Source organism: Topomyia yanbarensis, chromosome 2 (genome assembly GCF_030247195.1).
Source record: "Topomyia yanbarensis strain Yona2022 chromosome 2, ASM3024719v1, whole genome shotgun sequence".
Taxonomy (NCBI): Eukaryota; Metazoa; Arthropoda; class Insecta; order Diptera; family Culicidae; genus Topomyia; species Topomyia yanbarensis.
Genome location: NC_080671.1, coordinates 324,927,032 through 324,952,164, shown reverse-complemented (window position 1 = coordinate 324,952,164; position 25,133 = coordinate 324,927,032). Strand labels below are relative to the sequence as shown.

Genomic DNA, 25,133 nt, shown 5'->3' with positions numbered 1-25,133 from the left:
ATGGTATGTACCGAAAAGTGGTCCAATTTTAAACGCATATAATTCAGCCACCTCACGACAAATTTTAAAATTTTTTGCGCATGTCGCCCCAAAATACTTCTAAGAATAGATTCCAATAGATAAACTCAAAGATTTCCGTAATCATGGCATTAAAAATTTAAATAATGAACAACCTAGTCAAAATATCGCGCATTTACACACAGAAGATAGCGCTTCCCTAGTCCAGCACGACAGATTTGTGTACCTAGCGCGCTACGCTTCTATGAATGACGTAATCATCGACTATTTAAACGGACGGATTTCGCCTAGCCAGCTCAGTTGCCTCATGCCTGTTGAACAGCAGACGAAGCAGATCACTGCGTTGTGTGTTTTCACAGCCAGTGTAGCTGAGTTAGAAGTCCGTTACACAGAGGTGGGAAAAAACCGGTTTAGTACGGGTGCGGTAAACCAAATTTTCACACGATTTTATGTTTCCTTTACATCGTGTGCGGTCTTACCGCTGGTTGTGTATTCGGGTTGATGTTTATTGGCTATGCTAGTGCTGCCAGCATTTTTACTAGAAATTCAGTGCATATTTATTTTAGATATAATGTCAGGTATTTTTTCAGTAATTGAAAAATTGTTCTGAGACATCTTCCATGTACAACAAAAATGTTCCTCGTCATTTTGGAAGAAAATAAATGACTTACCTTAACTCAATATTACGGCATTTTCATGATGATTTATCATCAGGAACTTTGCAATATGGGTATGTTTGGTATGGGGAACTGCCCAAAAATCGAAAGTAAAAGGAAGTTTATTAGCCTTCGCTATTTTTATATGAGAGACTGAGAGCAAGAGTGGATTAAAATTTTGTTCAGAGCAAAAGTGGGTTAAAATATTCCCTTATATCCGAAATGGTATATTTATCAAAACTTCAGGCAAAAGCGGGTCAAATATCATTTAGCGCAAAAATTGCTCGACAAAATTTTCAGAGCAAGAATGGTATAGAATATTAACCCATTTTTGCGGTACTAAAATAATACATAGGTTCATAACAGGTGTTCAGAATATTTCTTATTCGAACTTGTGAACAGAAATCGTAAGATTTTGGATCCGTATAGGTCAGCAGACACCGAAAATTGACCATTGGCGCCATTTGGAATCCAAGATGGCGACTTCCGGTTACCACAAAATAGTGAGAACCACCATCAATATGGGTGTCATTTGAAAGGATATGGTCAGCAGACACCGAAAATTGACCATTGGCGCCATTTGGAATCCAAGATGGCGACTTCCGGTTACCACAAAATAGTGAGAACCACCATCAATATGGGTGTCATTTGAAAGGATATGGTCAGCAGACACCGAAAATTGACCATTAGCGCCATTTTGAAATCCAAGATGGCGACTTCCGGTTACCACAAAATAGTGAGAACCACCATCAATATGGGTATCATTTGAAAGGATATGGTCAGCAGACACCGAAAATTGACCATTAGCGCCATTTGGAATCCAAGATGGCGAGAACCACCATCAATATGGGTATCATTTGAAAGGATATGGTCAGCAGACACCGAAAATTGACCATTAGCGCCATTTGGAATCCAAGATGGCGACTTCCGGCTACCACAAAATAGTGAGAACCACCATCAATATGGGTATCATTTGAAAGAATATGGTCAGCAGACATCGAAAACTGGTGATTGATTTGATTGATTTGATTGATTTGATTGATTTGATTGATTTGATTGATTTGATTGATTTGATTGATTTGATTGATTGTTTTCAATTTGATTGATTTCATTGTTTTCATTGATTTAATTGATTGTATTGATTGCATTAATTTCAATGATTTGATTGATCGCATTGATTGCATTGATCGCATTGATTTCATTGTTTTTATTGATTTCTTTGAAGTCATTAATTTCAATTTCAACATTGTTACATTAACATCAACGACTTTCCCGAATCAATATATTTATCGGTTTCATACGATTATTCGCCAAGAAAGATAGCCATTTTGAATTTCGTGTCCGTTATCTTGGTTTTTAATATGGTAAAGAACATCAATTCTCGACAAACATATGATTACGGCCTAAAAGCCAACTGTCAAATCCACTTTGAATGGAAATTCCAGACAAACCGTTACTAGTCGAACACAGTTCACAACAGTTTATGAAAGAGAAAACTTTTCTCTTTCGTTTACTACCAACATCTGTGATTGGCGTGTAACGGTTTGTCCGGAATTTCCATTCATAGTGGATTTTGACAGTTGGCTTTTAGGCCGTAATCATATGTTTGCCGAGAATTGTGAAACGTTAACAATCGCCCAGAACCTAACATTTCGATATTGCCCCATCGACTCTCAACAACTAACCTTATTCAATTCAGTTGTTTATTCGGCAGCACTGCACATGAATTTACTGCCTCTTCTTTCAACCGAAGCACCGCGTACAGAAAAAAACCAGGTTCGGTTTTTTAAAGCCGAACCGATACCGCTGTTTAGAATACATTAACACGAGTTGAAAATCGTGCACACATGTAAACGGTGCTGAGTGACTCGGTTTGGTTTTCAAAACCGACACTCGGTCGAGGTTGTCATTTCGTTTACCGTGTGAACGAAATCAAAACCGCACACGATGTGGATCGCTCGTTTACACGTGTTGAGACTTTGAGCACCATACCAGTGACTGTACGTACCGGTTGGTTTTCTTACCCACCTCTGCGTTACACTGCCTGTGGAGGTACGCTACCCAGTGAGCTTCTCCGTTCAAACACTATGCTATCTTTTGTGTTGTGCTCGTTTCCAGCACACTTTTATGTATAATTATTCGTACATAAAATAGTTTGTACATGCGAGCTCCATTTGCAAACACGGTTAACATAGTGTCGTGGTATTAGTTGTCTCTTTCGCTCTACCCATCATCATCAGCGTTCATTCATTTTGTGCACTTGGGTTTAATGTTTGAGGCGAATGTGTAGGTAGGTAGATCTAATTTGTTACTAAATTGCACAACGCATTTCCCCATCACGTGATTCATTTCCACTCAACCTATAGTATTTTGATTCTACTAATAGGTACATACTACAAAGTCTATTTATGAATGAATACACTGCTACTTGAAAAACCGTTGCAAAAACGCATCTTGTCCATATATAAAATTGTTTTCGATTCTTGTATATTTATAGTTTCGATATATGATTAAGACCACTGCATTCGCTTTATTTGTATGCATACTTTAAGTGAGTTACAATAATGGCAAAATATAACTAGAATGCTTGGTCTATACATGAAATGTGATTATATTTAGGGACGTCCGATTAGTTCTCGATTAATCGATCTAATCGATTATTATGGAAACTAATCGATTAATTATTAATCGATTAACGCATTTAACGATTATCGGATAATCGATTAGTTAGCGTCGATTATTGGTCAATTACTTTTTTTGATACGTGTAAAATATCTATATTGTGCTGCCAATTGTAACTTTTAAATTCACTTCTAGGGGGTTTTGAAAAACCATGAACTTACGTTTTTATAATTACGTTTTACATTCACGATCATATCTTTGAATAATTTGAACAAATCCGTTGGAAAGATTCAATCGCGGGTTTACGAATTAAACGTTGGTATTCGCGCCGGATTCGCTCTATAATTACTCTTAGGTTGTCTTGAGTTCAAGCAAGGAAAGGCTTAAAACAATACCGGCAGCAAACGGTCTGAAGAGAAGGAGAGGTTTAGATACACTATATGCGTCTCTCCAGCAGACACTATATCTATGAGAAGTTCTATGAATTCTGGTAAAGGGTTCTTTAAATTAGACTTGGTAGAAGCAGTACCGTCTTTACGCATGGGCAAACTCGGTCAAGGTCAGGGACCCCAGGATTTTTTTGGGGGGGGGGGGGGGGGGGGGGGCTCACACTGAGCATGAATATAAAATCATCCTAAAGACTATATTTAAAAAAAATGTCTCACTCAATTCAGTACAAGTTACAATTTATTTTTAATAACAATGCAACGTTCGGTACACCAGGTATACAAGGTTTGAAAGTAACCGCACAGACTAACAGACATAACACTATGAGGGAATTCCCTCAAAAAACATCGATCCGCCAATTTTCCCAGAACACTAGCTCCACCTTTTATTCACAGTCCCAATCACTCATTTACTGGTGGGTTACCCCTCAGGTTTGGGAACAATTTTTCACTAGTGGTCTATCCCCCATATGCTTGTTCATATGTCTGTGGCTCCATAATTTCAAATGTGGCCACAGTCCCAACTACAAATATATTTAAAATGACCGTTAAAGCGGGCGAAGCTTTGTTTTTGAGTGTTATGTCTGTTAGTCTGTGGTAACCGGACCTTAGCCAACCAACAAAAAAACCTTGCTTGGCAAGCGAACTGCGGATGTGGCAAACTATCCATTTCTCAATCGCATCTTGGTCTTTCAACGGACAAATCCACCTGGAAGCGTCCAAACGTAATTACTTGAGGTCTTACGAAGACTCGACACTTTTTGGACGGATTTGGCATGTTTCACTCTGCCCGGTCAGTCTTAGACTGATACAGAACCAATACTGTTATTTTTGTACTACACTGCCGTACAAAAAAGCCGTCATGAACGTAAACGTTCGTGAAATCCCAAAAAAGAAGTTAAATAGCATTACCCTAGATTTGACTAAATAGGTCATAACAAATGTGCATGCATTTTGAGGATATTTGAAGAACCTTGGCCATTTGGTAGCGTAAATATTTTTATAAATATTCAAATTATGTTTCATACAACCAAAATATTATTGTAGTGCTGAAATGAAATATATTTAATTTTAAAATTCAGTTTTCCCTTGCTAAATTCAAAACCTCCGTTTATGGGCATTCGGCATTTCTTATATTTCGACTGTTTTACATTTACATTTAAGGGAATGATACCGATCATACTGATAGATTCGAGTAATTTTGAAGTAGAATACTTCTAACGTTTCAATATGGGGTCCCGTTTCAAAAATTTAAGTTGAGAAATTTTCCCAGGTTTGAAATGCGAGTATCTTCCGTTCTACTGGACGAAATCGCAATATTTTTGCACTATCTGATCGGAAATTTGTGCACGTATATCGTATTAAATTTCGGAATTACTGCGACTACTATAAATAAACCAAAACAAGGATTTTCAGAAAATCCTTCGGAAACAGCGAGGAAAATGCGCAATTTGTCAGCATATCCCACGCAGAGCCGTCAAAAAGGAGCATGTAAGCGTTTCATTACATACGGGAATGTTATATATACAGGTCACGCGAGCTTGTTTTGTATCAGTGGGTGCTCGCTTACCACACGAGCAACATGCTCGTCCGGACGGTACAATGAGCGGTATCATGTTTGCGTTCCGGTACCAAGCGTCATCGCCAGGTTCTTCGTGATAAAATCCAGGGAATCACCAAATCTGCCAGTCGGCGTCTGGCTCGTCGTGGTGATGTAAAATGCATCTCCAATTTAATCTACGAATGCTGATGGTGTGCAGAAAAATGTCATCCGAGATGCCGTGACCTACACTGAACACGCCAAGCGCAAAACCGCAATGAATGTCGTCTATACTCTGAAGCGGCAGGGACGCACTTTGTATGGATTTGGAAGTTGAAAAGGTAGAACTCACTTGTATCATTATAAAAAAGGCCCTTTTCAAGACCACCAAAATCATTTCAAAGAATGAGTTTGCATTTTCTGTTTCATGGACTGTTTCTCCCTGGAGAGCTATTTGGGTTAAACCCTAAATTATGATTTATTTCAGTACGCAAATTGCAAATATGGTCAGAAACAAACTGGAGTGAAGTGAATTTTTACTAGGCGCATTCAAAAAAGGATTCAATTCTCAAACATTTTACAAAGGTGCCGTATTACATTACTCTCTTTACCCTTAGTGTTCGATAATCTCCGTAGTGGAAACACAATTTCAATTTTGTTCTTTATCAAAAATATGTGGTCGACCAACCAAGGGGTGGAGCTACGACGAACACATTGAGGACAACACAAAAAAACAAAAGATGGGTGGGTAATGTCTGCGACATAACCGGAGAGATGTAGAATACATAAGGAACACGTTCTTCAAATATGTTGATACTCATTAGGATTTTCGGACAAAAGCTGATTTGGGCGAGGAATATTTCAAATTATTCTTTACAAAAATGATGGTGGTCCTGAAAAGGACCGGTTTTGTTGGCGTTGTTGGCCTTGGTGAGGGAGATGGCTAACGATGAAATTAATTGTTAGCATGAGGAAGTCGCGTAGTACTGGCCAATGGAAGAACAGATAATAATTGATTCCTGAAAATCAATTTTTCTTTATTCATGTAAATTATACATACTTACAAATCTAACAGAAGATTCCTGATCATATTTCTGAATCATTAGTGCGAACATTGTGTAATTTGGTTAAATACAATGAAAGTTACAAACTTTCCAAACTCGACCTTCTGTTCATTCAGAAATATTGAAATGGGGTGTCGTGGTCACAATAAAAAAGATGGGTGGGTAATGTCTAGGACATAACCGGAGTGTCGTGACTACTCGTTTGACTTGTAATTCAAATCGAATGATACTCAATGAAATATGTGGGAATGTTTCAAGTTATTCTTTATAATAATTATGGTGGTTCTGAAAAGAACCTTTGTTGTTGGCGTCTGCGTTGATCGGGGATGCGCTGGATTCTAAGCTCGTTGAGACATTCATTCATGAAATGAACAAATTTCATATTTTCTTGCTTTGAACTATCAATGTTAAAATCTCTCGAAACAACCATCGGAATCTTTTCCGTACAGAAATGAACACGCTTAGCGAAAAACTAGGGGCGGGTAATGTCCGGGACATAACCGCGATGCTCATATTCTTAAAATTCTGCTTGTATCTCCTTCAAATGGCTAAATTTTGCGCATTAAGTTCGATTCACCGGGCTCAGCGAAATTTTCCTGGGGATCCCGTTCGTTAGTATATTCAGCAAAACAATTTTATTACCGAGTTCTCCGCGTTGAATACAGGTCAATAATTTCATATAATGATTTCAACATGCAGACAATGTACATGTATGACAGGTGGGAGTGTTCTGAAGTGGTTTTAGTGGAGGTAACAACATAAAATCATGTATTGGACATTTTACAATGATTCTCCTTAACCCTGCAAAACCACGTGGTTGGCAGCAGAGGGTTAAGTTGTTTGGAAGAGATGACAGTTAATATATGATAACTAAAAATATAAAATTGTTCTATAAATTGCAAAGTTATTGCCGCGTTGACCTGAAAATTTGTCATTTCATTCATAAAGGAACAATCATTGAAATTATGTCAATTTATGCTTTGCAAGATTTGAAATAACTTCGAAGTGTGGTCACGACACCCCTGTTATGTCATATACATTACCAACCCATCTTTTTCCATTTTGCCTTTGTCCTAATAAGGACGGTTTGTGGATAACTATGTTGATTCAAGACGGGAATCTTTTAAAACAATTCAAACCTTGCCGACGATTGTTTTTACTGCGTACATCCGTACGATCTTTCCCCTTTCGCAGCTCACACCGAATGAGCACGGTTTTCATCATGGTGTTCCTTTTTATTGACTTTACAATGCAGATGGAAGGACGTCCTTTTGTTCGATAAATGAAAATATTTTCATCATTCGTTTTGGTGTAGCTTTCGCTTAGTGGCAGAGTTGCCACATTCACTGATTTTCTAGGAGGGATTTGCAAAAACCTTCGGGTTTGTAGATTGGAAAAACATTTTCTTATGATTCACTGGTAAAAGTACAGAATTACCAAGGGCAAACTTAACACTAGTTAATAAAAGAAACTTTCTAATTAAATTCTTTTTCCATTTTGCCTTCGTCCTAATAAGGACGGTTTGTGGATAACTATGTTGATACAAGACGGGAATCTTTTAAAACAATTCAAACCTTGCAGACGATTGTTTTTACTGCGTACATCCATACGATCTTTCCCCTTTCGCAGCTCACACCGAATGAGCACGGTTTTCATCATGGTGTTCCTTTTTATTGACTTTACAATGCAGATGGAAGGACGTCCTTTTGTTCGATAAATGAAAATATTTTCATCATTCGTTTTGGTGTAGCTTTCGCTTAGTTGCCACATTCACTGATTTTCTTGGAAGGATTTGCAAAAACCTTCGGGTTTGTAGATTGGAAAAACATTTTCTTATGATTCACTGGTAAAAGTACAGAATTACCAAGCGCAAACTTAATACTAGTTAATAAAAGAAACTTTCTAATTAAATTCTTTTTCCATTTTGCATTCGTCCTAATAAGGACGGTTTGTGGATAACTATGTTGATACAAGACGGGAATCTTTTAAAACAATTCAAACCTTGCCGACGATTGTTTTTACTGCGTACATCCATACGATCTTTCCCCTTTCGCAGCTCACACCGAATGAGTACGCTTTGCAGTCTTCGATGTTTTGGTGGCATTTTTAGTGGCAGTTACTACCGCTTTTTCAGTGACTGCGTTTCTTAGCCTTTGGCTTTTTGGCCTTCTCACCGCCACCACCTCCACCAACGTTTTTCTGCTTCTCTCCGATGGTAGCTGATTTGATTGGTCGTCCGATGCAGCTTCTCACGACCACGCACGTCTGTTATGCACTGCGTCTTACACACGTCTGGTTTTGAGAAAAACTGCGACACCCCTATTTATAGGTTTTATCATTAATGTTGATTCTCATTTAAAGTAGTTTTTGAACTATTTAAACAAATTTTATATAGCAAACAACGTATCGGTAGCAAGCGTTGAACGTTTTCCTTCCGATTTATGAAACAAGATTGGCAATCCGTTTAGTAGAAGAAAAGTTATTAACGTTCAAAATGTACGTAACGCTTTCGCTAATATGCACTACTATCGCTTTCTCGCTCGTTCTCGTGGCGTGCATGAGCCTTTCCTTTCCGTCCGACTTCTAATGGCTTAACCAAAATTAATATCCCGGCTTTCCCCCACCAACTGCTCTCGTCAAGCAACCCAATACGAATAATCATAGGAACAAACATGTAGTGGACCTTTATATAAACTTTTCATTATTTTATTGTTCATTTGCTGCACCATTTTGACGGCTCTGTGCGGGATGGGCTGAAAATTTTCACTTTTCCGAGTCGTTTTCGAAAGATTTTTCAAAACACTATTTTTCCGTTGATAATGAATATCCTACATATTCCAAAATTTAATACAACATTGGTACAAATATTTTCGACAAAATGCCGAAGAAATTGATTAAATCCATTCAGTACAACAAAAGATATAAGCGTTCAAAATCTTACATCATTTTTCTTCCGAAATTTTGAAAAGGGGCCCCTATATTGAAAGGTAAGTCGTTAGTCACGACAAAAAGATGGGTGGGTAATGTCTGTCACATAACCGGAGCGTCGTGATTTCAATTCGAGACGTTAATTTAAATCTAATAATATTCAACAGAATCACGTTTCAATGGGAAATTTTCAAATAATTCTCTATGGTAATAATGGTGGTTCTGAAAAGAACCTTTGGTATCGGCGTTGGTGTTGATGGTGATGCGCTGGATCGTTGGATATTTTTGGCATGATAGTTACGTGCCTGGCGAACTGTTTTGTAGCCTCGAACAAAACGACAAGACTGGCTTCTTCGGGTACCATTACGGCTGAACTTTATAAGCTTAGCTCGACTTTGAAATCCTGCACAATCTCACGAATCAGACACTGGTAGGGCCATTTTGTTTGCTACTAGCACGGAGCTGCACAAAAAATCATTTAATGCAGTTAGTTCACGGGGGCTGCCAAAAAGCTTGAATAGAAGCATGCGACTTCAACGTTTCTCTTAAACACATGCAACAACACATTCGTTTTGGTAATACTGATAATAACAGTAGAAAGGAATGGAAAAGCAGTGCACGAAACGAGCGAGAGGATAATTTAAATTTTTGTTCCGTGTGCAAGCTACTTCTTTCCACCCAACGTATTATGTTGCTTGTTGAAAATTTGCTACACACCTTAAAATAAAAGTTTCAGTTTAACTCTCACTAGAACACAATTGATTGGTCCTGAAAAGAACCGTTGCTTTTATTGTAATTTACGCCCACTCCCACAAACCGACCAAGTAGGCATCAGTGGCTTCATTATGGCTGAGTTTTGTAAGCGTAGCTCGACTTTGAAGTAATACACAACCTTACGAACCAGACGCTGGAATGTTAGCCAGCGGATTAGTTGCTCCGTTGCCCTTTAGTTGGGGCGAAATACTAGCATGGCGACAGTTCCTGATCGGTAGTTGGTTGCGATGGGCCACCAGTAGCTGGGGCACTTTTGCGGACCGTCATCATCGCCAACTGCTTTCCTCCGGTGGACTGGCTGCTTGCTAGTGCTTGAACGAATACGAATGATGAGAAAAACCGACCGACCAATATTCATATATGAAAACACGAGAAAGCACTACTATCGCTCTCCCGCTCGTTTTCGTGCCATTCCTGTGCCTTTCCTTTCCGTTCGGCTACCAATACTAGCATAACCAAAACGAATATTCTGTCTTTCCATCGCCTTCAATCTAGTGGCCAGTGCTAGCAAACTTGCATGTTCAGTTTTTCAATAACAACATTCCAACAATATTTTCAAAGAATGTTGCAGATTTGAAAAGAAGGAAAGAGAAGATTTTCACAAATTTAAATTCTTTTGTTTTATTTGTTAGCGCTGATAAAGGCTATTTAGTTTGCTACTAGCAAGGAGCTGCACAAACAAATCGATTTATGCAGTTAATCAACGGAGGCTGCCAAAAAGTTCGAATAAAAGCATGCGACTAGTGTACTTTGCATGTTCTATATTTTATCAATACTAGAGAGGATCAATAAAATAATTCAAATTGTTATAGCGACATGCAATTGTGGCAACACTGGCCATGAGATGGTGGGGGAACACGCACATTCGTTTTAGTTATGATGGTAGTAGCAGCAGAAAGGAATGGAAAAGCAGTGCACGAAAACGAGCGAGAGAAGATAATTTAAATTCTCTTTCTTTCTTTCCACACATCGTATTTCTTATATTGCTTTCTGAAAATTATTTGTTATACACCATAAAATGTAAATTTCAGTTTAACTCTTATTAGAACACAATTAATTGGTCCTGTAAAGAACCGTTTATTGTTTTATTGCGGGAGCATAATTCAGACGCACTCCCCGCGGACACGGTGAGCTAGAAAGCACTATTTTGCATTCTCGAACAAACCGACCAAGTAGGCATCGTTGGCTTCTCGGGGCATCATTACGACTGAGCTTTGTAAGCGTAGCTCGACTTTGCAGTCCTGCACAATCTCACGACCCAGACGCTGGAACGATAGCCTACTCTGTTGCCCTTTAGTTGGGGCGAAATTCTTGCAGGGCGACAGTTCCTGATCGGGTTGCGATGAGTCACCAGTGGCTGGGGCACTTTTTCCGCCGTCGTCATCGCCGACTGCTTTTCTTCGGTGGACTGGCTGCTTGCTAGTGCTTGAACGAATACGAATGATGAGAAAAACCGACCGACAGATATTTATATAATCGCGCTAATATGCACTACTATCGCTTTCTCGCTCGTTCTCGTGCCGTGCATGAGCCTTTCCTTTCCGTCCGGCTTCTAATGGCCTAACCAAAGGAATATGCCGTCTTTCCCCCACCAAGTGCTCTCGTCAAGCAACCCAATGCGAATAACCATACGAACAAACATGTAATGGACCTATATATAAACTTTTCATTATTTTATTGTTCGGTAGGTCTACCATAACGACGGCTCTGTGCGGGATGGGCTGAAAATTTTCACTTTTCCGAGTCGTTTTCGAAAGATTTTTCAAAACACATTTTTTTTGTTATTAGTACATGATATACATACTTCAAATTTTAATACAGCATAGAGGAACATATTTGCAACAAATTGGTCTAAAAATCAAATCATTCTGTTAAGTATGATAAAAGTTATTAACGTTCAAAATCTGACGCGGCGCCGCAGCCGATATTTTGAAACGGGACCCCTATATTGAAACCTTAAATGTATTCTACATTAAAAAGGACGAGCTTACGTTGTGCTGTAGTCAGGTATAAAAACTCAGCATGCTGTTGCTTACGCTCAGTTCGTTTCCAGCATCAGCATGCAGCAGTTCGTTTGCAGCATGTTCCGCGAAATTCAAACCGCCGTCCATTTGCTGCTGTCACAGAAGAGTTGGCCAAGCACGCCGTCTTCGATGGCACCAAAACTGTTACCATATACACCAGCACCAAGTAAATTTCGAAAACTGCCCAAAGAAAAGGCCCTTTTCAGGGCCATCAATTTATCGACAAAGAATGAAATTGAAGTTTTGTTATTACAAGCATCAGCTTGTCAAGAGCGTTGGATGGTAAGTGAGCCACTTGTGAACAATACCGTCGCTTTCACGAGAATGGCACAAAATGAACAGTTATTTGTGATTTATAGACAGTTTAGTGTAATGATTCAATTTACAAAAATCGAACGTTTCGATATAGGGGCTCCGTTTCAAAATTTTCGGCCAGAATGCTGCCTGTTTTTTCAAACGTGAAAATCTGCTGTTGTATTGCATGAAAACCTTCGATTTTTGCGCTGATTGGAAATAGTTGTGACTAATTCTGTAGAATGTACAATTACTGAAAATAACGGATTTTGTGAAAGCAGTGGTTGGTCCATACAATTCGATTCCAAGCCAGACTAGTTTTCGTTGGAAGGTCCACCTCTGACAATAGAAGTAAACTATTTTACTATGAATTCAACTACAACTTCCTTGAAAACAGCACAGCTAAAAAACTTTTGGGAAAAACGCGCAAACCTAAATTTTTCACTATAATGGAAACTGCCTGTGCCCAGCCGCACAGCATCATCAAGATTGATAGTAATTCAAGCCGGGAGGAAAGAGGTTGTAAGGCAATGAAAAACGAAAATTTCATTTATATCTTACTGGAATATAATTGGCTGGTCCTGAAAAGAACTTGTTGGTTTGTGGTTTATTTTGGGTCACAATTTAGGCCTGCTCGATTGCTGATAGCTGTGAATTTCTCGCAGGGCGACTGTTTCTGTTCGGTAGCGATGGGGCTTCTTAACGCTAACCGTGACTGGGGCACTTTTACACGGCCTTCGTTGCCAACCAGCCCCTGTCAAGGACGACGTTTCTGTACAGCCAGCATCACTGCCATGAAAGGCAAAACATTGATTTTGAGCCGAATGATTAGAAGCTGTATTTAGTTACAAAATGTCGATTAAATTAAATTATTAAATCATCCCACAAGAAGCAAAACGTCGTGTGAAATGCTTGAATATCGAGCATAGTGCCGAACATAATTCTTTGGGGCTTTATAGCTATAACGCCCCATATATGTCGGTCGCTGTCAAACTCCATATGATGGTATAGGGTTGCCAGGGAGTTGTTGCCAACTGCTTGCGGGGAGCCTTTCCTCCGGTGGACTTACGGTTTGTTTGGTACAGGTCATGTGGCGAAAAATGCTGATCTGCTACTTCTCTGATGCTGGTAGTAGGACGACGGTCAAACGCTCGTTTGCGTGCCTTCATTCATAAAAGTTCAACAATATTTTCAAAGAATGTTGCAAATTGTCAACTTGATAATTCCAAAAATACTCCAAATAAACTATGAATGTGCTAAAGTCGACAAAATCGCATAGAAATTGCTTATTCCAGAGCAGAATTTACCGGTCTAAAGTGTATTCTACTTCACTCCGGTTATGTCTCTGACATTACCCACCCATCTTTTTATGTTTCGTTTTAAAAGTCGCGACAACTAAAGTATTGACCTCTTCTAACATCGAATAGTAATCATGTTATGGCTGTCTTCGACATAACAGTTTGTTGAATAGGGATACTGTTATTATTTAGTATGTAAAATTTGGCCGTGAACGAAGTGAAATACTGGTTGGATGCTCAGATTACACCGTCTGGGAAGACTATAGCGTAGCTGGTATGTCAACTATACTGTACGCGGCTCACCCGAGTTCGAACTCCCACCATCGCATATAGTGTGTTTGGCCGTTTGCCACTACAGATCAGATCGGTCAGGAAAACAAATACCTTTTTAAGACGCACTCAGATTATCTTTCTTTTTTTTCGACGATATTTGGACATCAGCAACACCAGGTTGTGAAAATCTGGAATAGTCTTTGTTCTCCGTATATTTTGAATACCACTCTATATTTTGTTAAATATGTTCAACGCGGTTGACTGATTTAGGTCAAACATGAAAGAGTGTCTCAGCATGGCATGAGATAGAAGTGGTTCCTTAATGCTGGGAATTAGTTTTGGATAATACTCATTCACGACAGCTGATTTTACCTATTCATTAAAAGGGGCTCCTTAGCTCAATAGTGCCCAGGACCCCCGAATAGTCTAAAGGCTCTGCGTAGAATATTGTGAAGCCAGCGTCAGTCATTCGCCGAAATTCTACTACATACAGAATTGAACGATCATCATAATCACAATCACTCAACAATAACAAAATCCTAGCTACAGAAAACATCCGTGTTCATACAAATAAGTTTTTGATATTTGTGTAAACAATTCAATATTAATTCGTCAAAAGGGCGAAAGTGTTTTTGACGTAGGACTACGTCTTTGTTTTCGATATAGGGGTGCACGTTGCAAATTCTACAAAAATGGTATGTAACGAAAAGTGGTCCAATTTTAAACGCATATAATTCAGCCATCTGACGATAAATTTTCAAATTATTTGCGCATATCGCTCCGAGATACTTCTAAGAATGGATTCCAATTGCTAAACCCATAGATTTTTGATATCATGGCATTAAAAATTGAAATAATAAACAACCTAGTCAAAATATCGCGCATGTACACACAGAAGATAGCGCTTCCCTAGTCCAGCACGACATATTTGTGTACCTAACGCGCTACGCTTCTATGAATGACGTCATCATCGACTATTTAAACGGACGGATTTCGCCAGAGCAGCTCAGTTGCCTGTTGAACAGCAGGCGAAGCAGATCACTGCGCTGTGTGTTTTCACAGCCAGTGTAGCTGAGTTAGAAGTCCGTTATACTGCCTGTGGAGGTACGCTACCCAGTGAATGCGACTGTGCTTGCCGTTCAAACACTATGCTATTTTTTGTGTTGTGCTCGTTTCCAGCACGCTTTTATGTATAATTATTCGCACACAAAATAGTTTGTACATGCGAGCTCCATTTGCAGACACGGTTAACATAGTGTCGTGGTATTAGTTGTCTCTTTCGCTCTACTCATCATCATCAGCGTTGATTCATTTTACTTTGTGCGCTTGGATTCAATGTTTTGAGGCGAATGTGTAAGTAGGTAGATCTAATTTGTTACTAAATTGCACAACGAAAGTTTATTATTTACGTTCGATCAATTCATTGATTCATTTCCCCATCACGTGATTCATTTCCACTCAGCCTATAGTACTTTGATTCTACTATTAGGTACATACTACAAAGCCTATTTATGAATGAATACATTGCCTCTTGAAAAACCGCTGCAAAAACGCATCTTGTCCATTTATAAAATTGTTTTCGATTCTTGTATATTTATAGTTTCGATAATGCATTCGCTATATTTGTATGCGTACTTCACAAGATAGACATAGTGAGAAATCCGCGCAAATGGCACTTTAGAACAACTTTTTCAACATTTTTGATTTTGGACCAATATGTGTAATCTTGACCACCTGGCAATTAATACTCAACAGAATTTTCAAACCCCACAGAAAAGGGCTCAAACTTGGTCAAATGATAGCCCTTAGTGTCAGTCACAAGATAGACATAGTGAGAAATCCGCGCAAATGGCACTTTAGAACAACTTTTTCAACATTTTTGATTTTGGACCAATATGTGTAATCTTGACCACCTGGCACTTAATGCTCAACAGAATTTTCAAACCCCACAGAAAAGGGCTCAAACTTGGTCAAATGATAGCCCTTAGTGTCAGTCACAAGATAGACATAGTGAGAAATCCGCGCAAATGGCACTTTAGAACAACTTTTTCAACATTTTTGATTTTGGACCAATATGTGTAATCTTGACCACCTGGCACTTAATGCTCAACAGAATTTTCAAACCCCACAGAAAAGGGCTCAAACTTGGTCAAATGATAGCCCTTAGTGTCAGTCACAAGATAGACATAGTGAGAAATCCGCGCAAATGGCACTTTAGAACAACTTTTCCAACATTTTTGATTTTGGACCAATATGTGTAATATTGACCACCTGGCAATTAATACTCAACAGAATTTTCAAACCCCACAGAAAAGGGCTCAAACTTGGTCAAATGATAGCCCTTAGTGTCAGTCACAAGATAGACATAGTGAGAAATCCGCGCAAATGGCACTTTAGAACAACTTTTTCAACATTTTTGATTTTGGACCAATATGTGTAATCTTGACCACCTGGCACTTAATGCTCAACAGAATTTTCAAACCCCACAGAAAAGGGCTCAAACTTGGTCAAATGATAGCCCTTAGTGTCAGTCACAAGATAGACATAGTGAGAAATCCGCGCAAATGGCACTTTAGAACAACTTTTTCAACATTTTTGATTTTTGACCAATATGTGTAATATTGACCACCTGGCAATTAATCCTCAACAGAATTTTCAAACCCCACAGAAAAAGGCTCAAATTTGGTCAAATGATAGCCCTTAGTGTCAGTCACAAGATAGACATAGTGAGAAATCCGCGCAAATGGCACTTTAGAACAACTTTTTCAACATTTTTGATTTTGGACCAATATGTGTAATCTTGACCACCTGGCACTTAATGCTCAACAGAATTTTCAAACCCCACAGAAAAGGGCTCAAACTTGGTCAAATGATAGCCCTTAGTGTCAGTCACAAGATAGACATAGTGAGAAATCCGCGCAAATGGCACTTTAGAACAACTTTTTCAACATTTTTGATTTTGGACCAATATGTGTAATCTTGACCACCTGGCAATTAATGCTCAACAGAATTTTCAAACCCCACAGAAAAGGGCTCAAACTTGGTCAAATGATAGCCCTTAGTGTCAGTCACAAGATAGACATAGTGAGAAATCCGCGCAAATGGCACTTTAGAACAACTTTTTCAACATTTTTGATTTTGGACCAATATGTGTAATCTTGACCACCTGCACTTAATGCTCAACAGAATTTTCAAACCCCACAGAAAAGGGCTCAAACTTGGTCAAATGATAGCCCTTAGTGTCAGTCACAAGATAGACATAGTGAGAAATCCGCGCAAATGGCACTTTAGAACAACTTTTTCAACATTTTTGATTTTGGACCAATATGTGTAATATTGACCACCTGGCAATTAATACTCAACAGAATTTTCAAACCCCACAGAAAAGGGCTCAAACTTGGTCAAATGATAGCCCTTAGTGTCAGTCACAAGATAGACATAGTGAGAAATCCGCGCAAATGGCACTTTAGAACAACTTTTTCAACATTTTTGATTTTGGACCAATATGTGTAATCTTGACCACCTGGCACTTAATGCTCAACAGAATTTTCAAACCCCACAGAAAAGGGCTCAAACTTGGTCAAATGATAGCCCTTAGTGTCAGTCACAAGATAGACATAGTGAGAAATCCGCGCAAATGGCACTTTAGAACAACTTTTTCAACATTTTTGATTTTGGACCAATATGTGTAATCTTGACCACCTGGCACTTAATGCTCAACAGAATTTTCAAACCCCACTGAAAAGGGCTCAAACTTGGTCAAATGATAGCCCTTAGTGTCAGTCACAAGATAGACATAGTGAGAAATCCGCGCAAATGGCACTTTAGAACAACTTTTTCAACATTTTTGATTTTGGACCAATATGTGTAATCTTGACCACCTGGCAATTAATACTCAACAGAATTTTCAAACCCCACAGAAAAGGGCTCAAACTTGGTCAAATGATAGCCCTTAGTGTCAGTCATAAGATAGACATAGTGAGAAATCCGCGCAAATGGCACTTTAGAACAACTTTTTCAACATTTTTGATTTTGGACCAATATGTGTAATATTGACCACCTGGCACTTAATGCTCAACAGAATTTTCAAACCCCACAGAAAAGGGCTCAAACTTGGTCAAATGATAGCCTTTAGTGTCAGTCACAAGATAGACATAGTGAGAAATCCGCGCAAATGGCACTTTAGAACAACTTTTCCAACATTTTTGATTTTGGACCAATATGTGTAATCTTGACCACCTGGCACTTAATGCTCAACAGAATTTTCAAACCCCACAGAAAAGGGCTCAAACTTGGTCAAATGATAGCCCTTAGTGTCAGTCACAAGATAGACATAGTGAGAAATCCGCGCAAATGGCACTTTAGAACAACTTTTTCAACATTTTTGATTTTGGACCAATATGTGTAATCTTGACCACCTGCACTTAATGCTCAACAGAATTTTCAAACCCCACAGAAAAGGGCTCAAGCTTGGTCAAATGATAGCCCTTAGTGTCAGTCACAAGATAGACATAGTGAGAAATCCGCGCAAATGGCACTTTAGAACAACTTTTCCAACATTTTTGATTTTGGACCAATATGTGTAATCTTGACCACCTGGCACTTAATGCTCAACAGAATTTTCAAACCCCACAGAAAAGGGCTCAAACTTGGTCAAATGATAGCCCTTAGTGTCAGTCACAAGATAGACATAGTGAGAAATCCGCGCAAATGGCACTTTAGAACAACTTTTTCAACATTTTTGATTTTGGACCAATATGTGTAATCTTGACCACCTGCACTTAATGCTCAACAGAATTTTCAAACCCCACAGAAAAGGGCTCAAGCTTGGTCAAATGATAGCCCTTAGTGTCAGTCACAAGATAGACATAGTGAGAAATCCGCGCAAATGGCACTTTAGAACAACTTTTTCAACATTTTTGATTTTGGACCTAATATCGATTCAAAATTAAAATTTGAAAGTCCTAACATGTAGCTTCAAAATAAAAATTCAAAATCTATTTAGTAGATACTCTGCATTTTATTCCCCAAATAACGGCTCAATTTCGGGCTTCGAGAGTAGAGAACAGAATATTTGTGGTTAATTGAAAAATTGATGGCTCTTTATTGGAATTTATTTCTAATTTTATCTCTTCCTGCTGATTTTAGATTTAACCCTTAAAGGCGCAAACCAATTTTTTTCGAATTTTCTGAAAATTGTCTCACAGCTTTAATACGTGACTATGATAATTTTAAGATGATTTTCGCAATGTTGTTTTAAAACAACATTGCGCATTTAAGGGTTAATTCTTGATATGAAATATTTTGGTGTCTGAAAATCAGTTCGACTTATGTCGTTTTCGATTGAGAACCTAGACACTAACCCAGGTTAGTTGCTTCAAACAAACGTTTTTAATGGAACTGAGTTGGGTTCTCGCAAAACAGCAGTGGTGTGAGCGAACCCGAAATATATTTCAGGTTGGAACCCAACTCGGTTTTCAGTTCAGTGGCACATAACCTAGGTTCGAAACTGGCTTCAAACGATTTGACAGCAGTTGGTTCCGAAACTGAGTTAGTTTCTGCCTCAACCAAAAACGACATTTGTAAATGCAAGATTTTCTTGCATGAAACAGCTCGATCTTTTAAATGCAGGTGTCGCAAAATTTTAGTGCCTGAGTGTTAGTTCTTTTTTTCAAATGTAGAGGCGCGAAATTTTAGTGCCTGAATTCTTGGTGGCTAAGTTGATGGTAGTAAAACTTTTAGCTGAAATTATTTTTTAGGTCCAGGAAATAAACTACGTTATCAACAACTGGAAAGACTAAATGGGTAAACAAAACACATTAAATGTATGTTGTTCCTCTTTTCATTCATTTTCAACTTTTCTTTTAAAAAGGAGCCTAATATAAATGCCCAACCCTTCAGTTGCTTTTAAATGTTACAGAATTACAGAAATTTGAGAAACTGTGTTTAAAAGGACATGACGCCAACGTACTTATGAATGTACTTACCAATTACAACCTGTTTCCGGTAGGAATCTTCGATCGTGGGATCGTATTCGTCTACAAAATGGTTCTGTATGAGCTGTATCGTTAGGGCTGACTTTCCAACACCTCCAGCACCGACGACTACCAGTTTGTACTCGGTCATATTTGTTTCGGCTTAAAGTTTCGAATACAAATAGGGCGTCCTTATACTGGGATCAACAAATCGGGTCCGGTTGCTTTATAAACAGTATCCGGAAAACGGAACTTAGTGGCTAGAATGGAAAGAGAAAAAACTATTATTATACATAAGCATAAATTTATAGTTTCACAAAAGCGTATAAGGATTGAAGCAGACGAAGGTAGTAGGTGTTGGTAGAATACCCTAAATTCTAAGCGTATTTTTAATGAACCAAAAAGACTGGGTAATTGAAAAATTCACATTTTTTTCTCAGTAATGTGCTTCTTGAAGCATAAATTGTAAATTGTTGACGCGCCTCTAACAAGCTTAGCATGTAGCCATCGCGAATATTTAGGATGTTACTTTTGTTCTCTTCGATTAGTATAATTACGTTCACGCCCGTCTTGTCTCTTTTAATTTCGTTTTTATTTTTGATTAATCCCGGATACTCCTTCCCAGAGTAGTGCACACATACTAGTGGCGCTACATATGCAGGTAGTTGTATCAATCCATAAACACCCCACAACCGAGGTCGCAAGTGAAATAATTACTCAATATTTTGTATGTTATTTAAGCTAAGACTTATTTAGAACTAAACTATATGTTCTTCGCTATATTGTTCTTGCGCTAAATATAATCATGATTAATGAATACAAAATCAATCACTTCCTAATTCACTTTGTATCAGATGCGAAAAGGGATATGATCTCCTATTTTGATGCTGTTTTCTCAGCTTTAGTCGGAGCTGTATCATTTTGCATCCTCAGCACAATCAAATTGAACAGATCAGTTCAGACCAAACACACCAGAAATTTAAGAACCAAAAAAAAAATGTACCGAGAGCCAGAACCAATTGTCAGCACTAGCGTTTGGGAGGAATAAAAAAAACATTGGAATATTCACTTGTTCACTTCTCGAGCTTCTTCGTGCCGACTAATGATGCTGATGATCGAAAATTTTCCGGCCAGAACATAGCCCTGCAAGCTCGCCTATTTGTCACCAGGCAACAAGAATTCACTTCTATTACGGTAAGATATTTTCTACTAGTCTTCTATCTTTTGCACAAATCACTTGTTCGCGAATTCAATAATGTTTATACCTTTCTTTAGGCAATTTTTAATGACGATAAAATTGATATCTCATTTTTCCGATTTTCGTGTTGCTGCCAGACCAATCCCTTTTTCTTCGTATTCTCTTTTTCCTCTTGTTGCACACGAAACTGATGCGGCTGAACCGGTAATGGTTAGTCTGGTGCACAATTAAAAAATCTAAATACACGGAGAACTTTATACACGCTGAGCGAAAATATTTAAAGCCTCGACAAGGTTAAGGCTCAAAAGCCAAATGTCAGAAATAACTTCGAGGAGAAATTCTAGAGAAACCATTATTATATCGGTTTTATCGAAGAAAACTAACAACTGTACTTATACATAGAAAAATGTTGCCACCTGTATCGATTTGCCCGAAAACATTATCGCCATTTTCATCTTATGCAAACCAACACAATAAAAATGGTCTGGAAACGTGAAATCTCGACAAACGTACACTCAAAAAAAAGTAAACGTTATGCCTATTGATTTTACACATAGATTTTTGCAATTAACGGAGGCATATAGACACTATTTGCTGGCACATAAACCTAATGTGTGTATTCACAAGAAATATTAATCTTACATTCACATTTCATAACTATTAGGCACATAAAACCCCATTCTATAATAATATGCACATATAACTTATGTGTGTGCATACATAGTTTATACAGTTGACACATAGAAGGTATGTGTGCGCGTGATAACAATAGCATTTCTTCTTCATATGAATTTTAAGCGGTTTGAAGCAAATAGAATTAACGTTTGGATTTCTTTCAGTGTATGATTACGGCTTAAAAGCCTACTGTCAAAATTTTCCTTGAAAGGAAATTCCGGACAAACCGTTATTCGCAAATCACAGATGTTGGTAGTAAACAAAAGAGAAAAGTTTTCTCATTTTGTTGAATGTGCACAGAGAAAAAAAAATTGCTAAAAGTAAGAGTGTTCCGCTCTTAGCAAAAAACAACCAACGCCTACTATTAGGTTGAAAGTAAAACTTTTAAATTAATCAAGAATAACAATCAAAATAAAAGTTTTCCTTTTAAGCTAATGAAGAATAGTAATCAAAATAAATGTTTTATTTTCAAGCTAAGAGTACGGTAAAAAAAACCAAATCTAATTTTTATGTGGAAAAGAACATAAATTTCTCATTCATAAATTTTATATGAATCATATAAAAATTATGTGTGTATTATTAGATCTATGAAGCAAAACATGATTCATGTGTGCTTCAAATATAAAATTTTTTAGTGCGTCTCATAGCATTTATACATGCCCTTTGAAAAATATCATTTCAATGTGTGGCAATCTAGGGGCAGATCACTTGTGATGCATTTTTAAAAATCAGCGAGATTAAATGCATTTCTTTTCATCAAAATAGAAATTAGTAATGCATTTTGCGTTGCGTGCAATGTATTTTGCGTTGCGTGTAAGACGTCAAAACCCTACAAAAAACAGCCCTACATTCAACAAAACATCGAACAAAGTGGGTCAGCGTACGACGTTTGTTAAGTAATCTTTTCTGCGAGGGAGTGCAAAGTTGATGCAAAAATGTAAATTAAATGCATTTTTTCCAAGTTGATGCAAATTTATTATACATTCCTAGAGTGATCTACCCCGGTGGCAATACATGAATTCTATATGCTTGCAAACACATAATTATCATGTGTGACACATAATTCGGGATACTTATGATGTGTATACATATATTTAAGATGTGTTTAAGAAATTAAAAAGATGGGTGACACATGAACCTTACGAGTTGTCAATATATTTATTATGTGAAGTCGGGATATTGCAAAAATACATAATGTTTCACACATAATTGTGCTATTCGTGAATGAGTTAGAAACACAGACTAACAGACATAACACTATGAGGTAATTCCCTCAAAAAACATCGATCCGACAATTTTCCAAGAACACTAGCTCCACCTTTTATTCACGGTCCCAAACACTCATTTACTGGTGGGTTACCCCTCAGGTTTGGGAGCATTTTTACTAGTGGTCTATCCCCCATATGCTTGTTCATATGTCAGTGGCGCCATAATTTCAAATGTGGCCACAGTCCCAACTACAAATATATTTAAAATGACCGTTAAAGCGGGCGAAGCTTTGTTTTTAAGTGTTATGTCTGTTAGTCTGTGCAAATACAAATTAAATACGCCAAAGTCCCATACAAATGGTGCATCACTTTTTGGCTCACCGAAAAAACGAATTAAGCAACCCAATTGATCTGCTACGTCTTGACAGGTTAGAGTTTTTCAAAAATATTGAAACTGGCAACGCTACCTGATCAAAGTGTGCTGTTTTTTCATTATCACACACTGTCAATTTATTGAGCTAGACTTGTTGTTTCTTTGTTGTAATAAGCTGTTGATATGTCTAAAACTGAAACCAGTTTTGCTATTTCAGAGGCAACTGGGAGAAATTTTATGGCATATTCGTTTTTGACAGTGCACTACACCGGTGTAGTCGGTGCTACACTCATTCAAACTTGGGTGTAATCAGTCTATCTCTTTCTTTGCACTACACCGGTGCAGCACCAAGAAAAAACGAAAACGCCATTATATTTCAGGTAGGTACTTCATTAGTCGAGTAATCTAGAGATGATCTAATCAAATAAATATTATAGCTTCTACCGTATTCGCTGAGCGGTGATTGATTGGAAAGATATCTTGTTCCTTAGATTACAAAGGAAGAGAATCTACGGCATTTAAATCGTCGATTGGAAAGAAAGCAGCATTACGGGATGAACGACACAGAATTAAACTGGCAATTCTATATAAAAAAACATTTGAAGTCCTTCGCAAAGTTGATTTATGCTTCTATGCATGGATTTATCTCGTTTCATTTTAGTCGTTTCATTTGGTGGGCTATGTGCTCTCATCTCATTCCAGTGCGAACAGAACATTTCTAAAAGCACCTTGCAGTTGCTCCGTCGGTTATTAGGTTTCTTTGTTGACGACTATTGCGATCACGATCAAAAACGATCTATACAGAATAAAAGCACTTTCGTGCAGGCGTAATGATCGTAGATGTTGTGATTCTGTTAGGCACGTATATAAAGGAGTACGTGTACAGTGGCTTTGGTGTTCTAACAAAATTCGAGTGTATTCGATCCCATAGGCGGCTCCAGCCGGATGTTAAAGGAGGGGAACGCGCTTTCTTGGAAAAATGCGTTTGATTCACTCTGATGCACGATGTGGAAAATGAAATTTGGTATCAAACACAGAAATTATTTAATATGCTCCACTAAGGATGGAAAACTTTCTAGTTGAATAGGAAGGGCACGTGCCCCCCCCCCCCCCCTGGAACCGCCGGAGTTCGAGCCTTCGATTGACATTTATGCGTTTGATGTTAAAATTATTGTTTTGATGGGATAGTAGAAGCAATGCGATGATTTTTATAAATGCTGCATATTTGATTGAAAAGACATAGTTTTCTTACCCTTGTTTTCCTCTGTTTACCTTCAGATAATGTTTGTTGTAATGAACAATTTCGGGAATGCATGGTCGTTTTTGAATCGATTTTCTTACCGTTTATGAAAAATGAGCTGTGCTTCCGTAAGCAATGAAACTACCAAAACTCTGCTGGTTAAGGTTTTTTTCAAACCAATTAGATAGTTAGAAATTTCTGGACGAAAGAAGTACATAGTATATTTTGCACAAATCACACAGGTACAACATTTGCAGCAAAATTCTTATTGTATATAGACAGCATATAGCACTGGAACCAAATTCTTCGACAGATTTAACAACCAATTCAAATATATTTTTAGTTGGACCAGGTTTCGCATGAGAGAAGCTATAATGTTGGAGGAATTTCCTCATAGCATTATTGTGCCCGAACCAACACAGAGTAACCTAACAGTTCCAGGTCTAAGCTATCGCCAAATTTACGGTAAGAGATCAATGACATGAATTGGAAGCAATACATGAATTCCGGTGAGTGAGCGTTATGAG

General features: G+C 38.1%; 1 protein-coding gene across 3 annotated transcripts in view; it reads right to left on the bottom strand.

Moving 5' to 3' along the window:
* The window catches only part of LOC131683797 (GTPase HRas), a 44,585-nt gene extending 23,297 nt beyond the window's left edge, over positions 1 to 21,288 (bottom strand). The window contains exons 1-2 of one of the 3 annotated variants that reach the window (XM_058966116.1): positions 21,178 to 21,288; positions 19,925 to 20,172 (exon numbers count right to left, since the gene is read on the bottom strand). In XM_058966116.1, coding sequence (XP_058822099.1) covers positions 19,925 to 20,063 — 139 coding nt within the window. In that variant the 5' untranslated portion in view covers positions 20,064 to 20,172; positions 21,178 to 21,288. Of the gene's footprint in view, positions 1 to 19,924; positions 20,173 to 20,915 lie in introns of all 3 variants that reach the window. The other 2 variants (XM_058966115.1, XM_058966114.1) reach the window with 2 other exon arrangements.
* Between the last annotated feature and the right edge of the window lie 3,845 nt (positions 21,289 to 25,133).